Genomic DNA, 6,000 nt, shown 5'->3' with positions numbered 1-6,000 from the left:
GCACACCTATAAATTGTTGCTAATAATCTCAACTAGGGCCCTTCAAAACTGAGAGAGAAATCAAATTATTTCGCCTCTTTCAGGAGGAAATTAAGTAGAGCGCTTGCCTTTTCACAAACTTGTTCTGGAAACATAGCATCGCCGTTTCACTGATGTCACATACACATACACAGATGCACCGTTTTTTAATTTTGAAAAAACATGTCTCGTCACAAATAAGCTACGGTAGCGTGCTGCCGGTGTGTATGATAATGAAATGTGTGGGTTTTTATTATTATTATTATTATTTTTTGTGTTGTTGTGGCTGATGTGTTCATGTATCCTGAAATGCATAGAATCCTTAGAAGTACCCTTCCTTTGGGAGTAATCATTACCACAGTAGAGCTTTTGTTGTGCCTATCCATGTACTTCCTTTCAAGCAGTATATTTTACTTGTTATCACCCTTTTACCCTGCATGGGCACAGTCATTTATTTGTAAATGAGCTACTTTATTTTGTTCCTGCTGTTTTTACCTGCATTTTTTTTAAGCGGAATTATCCTGATTGGCGACCTTCAGCATTAAACTCCATGTAGTCCGTGTAGTCTGTCTTGCACACCCCGCCACTACCACCCTTCTGCTTTGCCCACTGGCTTGAGTGCCTCCATTAAAAATCAGTGACAGCTGTGACTATATTTAACTAATTCATGACTGCACCACCACTCCCCCCTCCTGAGGCGAAGTCGGGCAGTTTTTCTTGTCTCGTTCCTTTTCACTTCCTCTGTTTATTTGTTTGTGTCTCTTCCTCACTCTAGGGGTCGCACTAGAGGGAGGGTTGTTGTGGATGAGGAGGACAGCATGGATGGGACTGAGATAACAGAGTCCATAGACCCTCAGGACACAGGTGAGACTTTGAAATCCCCTTTTTGATCCATTATGTACACATCGGTTCTATTGGGAGTGATGTAAGACTTGAACTTGCACATCCAGGTAGCCTCATGCAGAGAGTGCTTCAGAGGGTATTTCAGTAAAGGTAGGGGAGTCTCCCTCTCCTGGAGAAGGATGGATGAGAGCTTTTTCTTAGCACCCCGTGCTTCTTCTTCAGGACTATAATTGAAAGGGTTTAGCTTGAGCTGTGAAGCAGTGGGTGTGTATTTTTTCTCCTCTTACTGCTTCCATCTCTCCTCCTGCTCTGAGATTGGCATTGAGGTGCAGTGGGAAAGAGCCCAAGGCTAATGCCCTCTAAAAGCTTTTTAAAATCCCATCAGTCTCTCCAGACCCATTTATGTGCTTTTTTATGTGTGTACATCACGTCATGTGACCATGCCTCCCATTCTCATACATCTCAGTGCTGCCCTTTTTTTCTGTGCTGGAGATATTGGGAAATATGAATCTGTCAGTGTTTGAAAAAAAAAAATACATAAAAAAATGCTAGTTGTGGTTTACCTTAGACTAACAGTAGGACATGTTTAAATATTCAACATTTGTCTTTTTAATTATGTTATGAAAGAACTAAGCATGCACCTTTTCAATTTACTGCCATGTGGTTTCCTCAGTGGCTGTCCCTTCCTCCAGGCTTTTGGCAAATTGAAATCTATGACTCTGTACGGTCTTGTCCATGAAGTGATATGTGTGCAGCTGAGGTCAAGCAGAGTATGTCAAAGCTTGCCAAATGCCCTGTGTTCATCTTGTGTCTGCTTGTGATGCCTGTACCTTTCTACTTACATTTTTCATACACAGTACTGGTAAACATTTAAAATATGTTTGTAGCCATATTTAATCAAATAATGCAAGACATTTATTTTGCAAAGGTAAGTATAGTTACCTGTTTAATAGCGTTTATAACAACTGTTATCTCACAAAAACAAAAGGAATGTACAATTTCCTACGCCTGACTGTTATATCACGACTATAAGACGTCTTCCACAGGTGCACTCAGTTATTAGGAGGTAATGAGCTTGAATTTGTCCTTGTGTAATTCCGCTGGATGACACAATCGTTGCGGTATTAGCCTAATTACATGTCAATGAAATATTAATAAAATTTTGTGTGGCCTCAAAGCCTCTGTAAGATTTACTTTCAGGAGTTGTTTAATGTTTGTAATTGTCACAGCGAATTTAGCCTTTTTTTATCATTTAAATCCAAAGCATTATATTGTCAGAATTAAGTTCTAATTCAGGAAAATTATTCTTAACCCTACTTCTTGAGACATTTTGGCCGTCATATTTCTTGTTGTTTTCTTTTTTTTCCATGCCTCCGTCGTTATTGCTATTCTGTACAAGAGCTTGATGTTCCCAGTGGGTTTACTGTAATCAGTGCTTGAGCATATGGTTCCCATATTTTACCATCCATCTCACTAATAAAGGCTGTGTTTTTGACCTGGAGGAAACTGACTAGAATGCATCCAACCTGCCCTGTGACAGCTTGTGTCTGTCAGAAGCTGTATGCTAATCGTACAGTCATAATTGGTGGTGAATTGAAGAGCAGCTAACCGCACAGAGGCCAGAACTGAACGGGTCGCAATCCTCACAGAGGCACTGGAGGAATGTAATGCTTCGCTGCTTCATTACCGGCCAACTTATCATTTTATTATTTTGTTACCGTCAGAAACACAAATCCAGCCGTCGGAGACTGTGGAAGTGGTGACCACTGAGGTGCCAGAGGAGGACAAGCCCTCTTCCCCTCTGGCCCAGAGCCCTCCAGCCGAGAATTCAGCAGGACCATCTGTTCCAGCGAGTAGAGAAGTCAAAAACAGGTTAGAAACACTCAAACTTCCCCTAAACCTGAGTTGTTTTAGAAATGAACAACCCTGTGCTGCTGTAAGTGTTTCAATGAACCTGCACGTGCATAAACTCAAGTATGCAGATTTATTTTTGTCCAGCAGTGTGAAACGCTATTTGCCTTGTTGTGTACACATGCATGGATAGATTAAATGGGAGTCATCAGCTGGTAGAGGCAGCACTCTCTTCCCAGGTGCCACTTCGTTAAAGGTTGTAATCAATCTTCTGGCCTGTCTGTGCTATCGATGTTGGCAGATCAGCAACATCTCCTGGGATCTTATTAACAGGGACATCTCATCACTTAAAAATGTGATAAATATTTACTGCTTGTTTTATTTCTCAACTTTCCAGCTCTTGGCTACTATTCTGTTTTTTTTCTCTCTCTCTCTCTCTGTCTCTCTCTCTCTCTCTTTATCGCTCTGTCTCCAAGATGGCTTTCTCACATAGAATCTGGAACATTTACATGCCCAGATATCAGTGTGAGGTGATCGTTTTTGTTCTCTGCTTATAGTAAAAATACGAAACAATCCATGCAGCGCTAATATAATTCAGAATAAAAGCACTGCATCAAAAATCTAATTATGACCTCAAAGGTGAAAATTGTGCCATTGTGATTCTTGCAAGGTGTGTGTGTGTGAGTGTGAGTGTGTGTAGACAGCGTGCCCGCCTGCCTCGCTAATGTAGACTGTCTGAGTCTCTATGTATGTCCCTACTCAGACAGTCCCATTGCCAGAGGAAGGAGGCCTTAATTCATGGTGACATGCATGGCACTGTATTAAGTCACAGTAGGTATATATAATTAAACAGCCCCTACCACCCATTTTCTTTGTTTCAGTGAGCGTCTCTGTGCCTTCTGTTACTGCGGTGGCCGTAGCCTTCTGGGTCAGGGGGATCTGCAAGTATTCAGCGTCACATCTCAGCTTGAAGCACTCTTCAGCCGCAAGGGTGAAGGAGGCTCGACAAGTGATAGCAGTGATGGTGATAAAACCACTCAGCCAAAAATGGCCGAAGAGACCACCTCAGGACAGAAGGAAAAGAAGAAGTAAGTAGGCCTGGCTGACACCGGTGTCACAAATGGTTGGACTGTCAGCGCTGGTTAGAAGAGTGAAGTTGTCTGTGAAGAGTCCCTGTAATCAGTTAATGAGCTGCTAGAAATCAGGAATTGCTTATGGCCTGTTTCTTTTGTTCACCTGAGCCGATACACATTGATGCTGTGACAACTTTACTTTGTCTCATGTTTCGAAATCTTTAGGAAATGGGTTCAGAAGATTTATATGTTAAGTGAAATTATAATTTACGCCTACTCTGGAACGCAGTATTGATATTGAGTCGATTATCCTGGAAAAATAATGCATTAGTGGTGGTTAATATATGGCCACACTTCTATACACATGCATACACTAACTGATACACACTGTCAGTGTCCCAGTGCAGCGGGATGCCACATCAGGTGATGGGTGCACAAGAGGCTTGTTTGTCTGTGTATATGGGCATACACATGCGTGCTCACTGTGCCAACAAAGGACCCTCCTCGGACTCTTTTGGACAGCTGCCTAATTTGTTTTGGTCCTTGGAAACCAATTGGGTGTCTCTCTGGGTTCCCAGTAGCGCGATGGGCAGTGAGAGCAGTATGCATCTGGCAGAATGCCAAACCAACCAGTAGCTGGTGTGTTGTTCATGTGATTGGTCATTGGGGCCGGCCTTCGGTTGTGCCACACAGAAGCAGAGGAAAGAGCACAGGGCAGGAGGAGAAATTATATATTGATTTCTCTGAGGAGTAGAGATGGTGGACAAAGCCTGTGGAAATGTGAGGAGGTGGGAGAATATCATTACATGAATGGCGATAAAACTTGGGCTATAAACAATAACCTGTCAAGGCAGTTTGTCATGAGTGTGCCATCATGTTTCCTGAAACCAGTCTCTTGATTTTGGCCGTTGGTTTGTTTACTGGAACCTAGGTCCTTTTTAAATGCTAATGCTCCCTCTCCACATTTTCTGCGTGCTATGCTGCTCACTAGTTCAAGCCAGGGACTTGGAGAAACACATCCTTTTCAACAGATTTTATGAGACAGAACAGCCAGCCTCTTGTGCACACGCCAAACAAGATGGCCCTCTTCCTCCTCCTCCTCTCCCCCTCCCCCACAGCTTTTTATTTGCTCTGTAACATTTTTCCCCCAGCTCATTCTCTCTGTCTTCATTTCTCTGCTTTTGTAATAACTGCACATCGTCCTCTACCTTTATGTCTCTGTCCTCGATTCATTCCTAAGTTGATTCAGGCTGTCCTTCTCTTGCATAGCATATGTTTTAGCTGTCCTCTTTTTTTTTTTCCTTTTAAAAAAAAAACCTTTGCTGACTTGCTATCTTTGCAAACCTTTTCCTTTGTTCTAGTGAGTCTGAAAGCTGCGAGGAAGAACCAGACCCAGCCAGTCGATTTTGGGATGAGCTTTCTCATGTTGGCCTTCCACAAGATCTCAACGTCCAGTCTCTCTTTGAGTCAGGTAAGACTTAGAGACTAAGCCGTTACAACCCTTTTAAAGCATTGTTTGCACTGTTAATTAAAAATTAACATTTCAACATAAATACACAACATTAGTGTGTGAGTGTGTGTGTGATTGGGTGGATGATAAACACAGTGTAAAGCGCTTTGGAACCTGAGGGTAATAGCGTGCTGTACAAGTTCAGATCACTTACCAAATGCATCGTCTGTAAATAGTTTATATGTTGATGTAGCAGCTGTCTCAGACATGTTTGATTTTGGTAATTCATTCAATCATTCATTGTGTCTTGAAATTTCAGGGCAATGCTGGGCACATCAGAGTTGTGCCTTGTGGTCTGACGGTGTTTGTGAGGGCGAGGGACAATCTCTGCTTAATGTGGACAGAGCCATTGACTCAGGGAGCACAAAGGTGAGTCAGGGGAGAACATCCGTGGACTAATGGGTGTTAACACCATCTTAATGTGTTGGGGCAGCAGGGAGGGACTGCTTCAGTGAGACACAGCAAAGCTGATGGATCAGACTGGCTGATAAAGGTCGGCCCGGCAGTGTGGATCTCTCAGCTGTGAAATGGAAAAGGTCATGCCACTCAACAGGGCTGAGCTCTCATGGCAGCTTGGCTCCTAGTGGTAGCAGTGGTACTGCTCATAGCTCTCTGATTGTGTTTGCAGCCCATCGGTCGCGCAGCCCATCAGCAAGTCTGCCACTCGGTCTCCAGAGTGGCTATTAACACACACTCATGGAGCTG

The 6,000-nt window shown here is 43.0% G+C and overlaps 1 protein-coding gene across 2 annotated transcripts in view; it reads left to right on the top strand.

Annotated features, from left to right (window-relative positions):
- LOC103364895 (histone-lysine N-methyltransferase 2C-like) overlaps positions 1 to 6,000 on the top strand; it is a 67,828-nt gene that overhangs the window by 12,959 nt on the left and 48,869 nt on the right. For both annotated transcript variants that reach the window (XM_008292184.1, XM_008292182.1), the window contains exons 3-7: positions 794 to 882; positions 2,586 to 2,733; positions 3,594 to 3,800; positions 5,147 to 5,256; positions 5,555 to 5,664. In XM_008292184.1, coding sequence (XP_008290406.1) covers positions 794 to 882; positions 2,586 to 2,733; positions 3,594 to 3,800; positions 5,147 to 5,256; positions 5,555 to 5,664 — 664 coding nt within the window. The remainder of the gene's footprint in view (positions 1 to 793; positions 883 to 2,585; positions 2,734 to 3,593; positions 3,801 to 5,146; positions 5,257 to 5,554; positions 5,665 to 6,000) is intronic.

This window comes from Stegastes partitus, unplaced genomic scaffold, assembly GCF_000690725.1.
Source record: "Stegastes partitus isolate 25-593 unplaced genomic scaffold, Stegastes_partitus-1.0.2 Scaffold791, whole genome shotgun sequence".
NCBI lineage: Eukaryota > Metazoa > Chordata > Actinopteri > Pomacentridae > Stegastes > Stegastes partitus.
The sequence above is the reverse complement of the archived record's forward strand: the minus strand, read 5'-3'. Positions and strand labels throughout refer to the sequence as shown.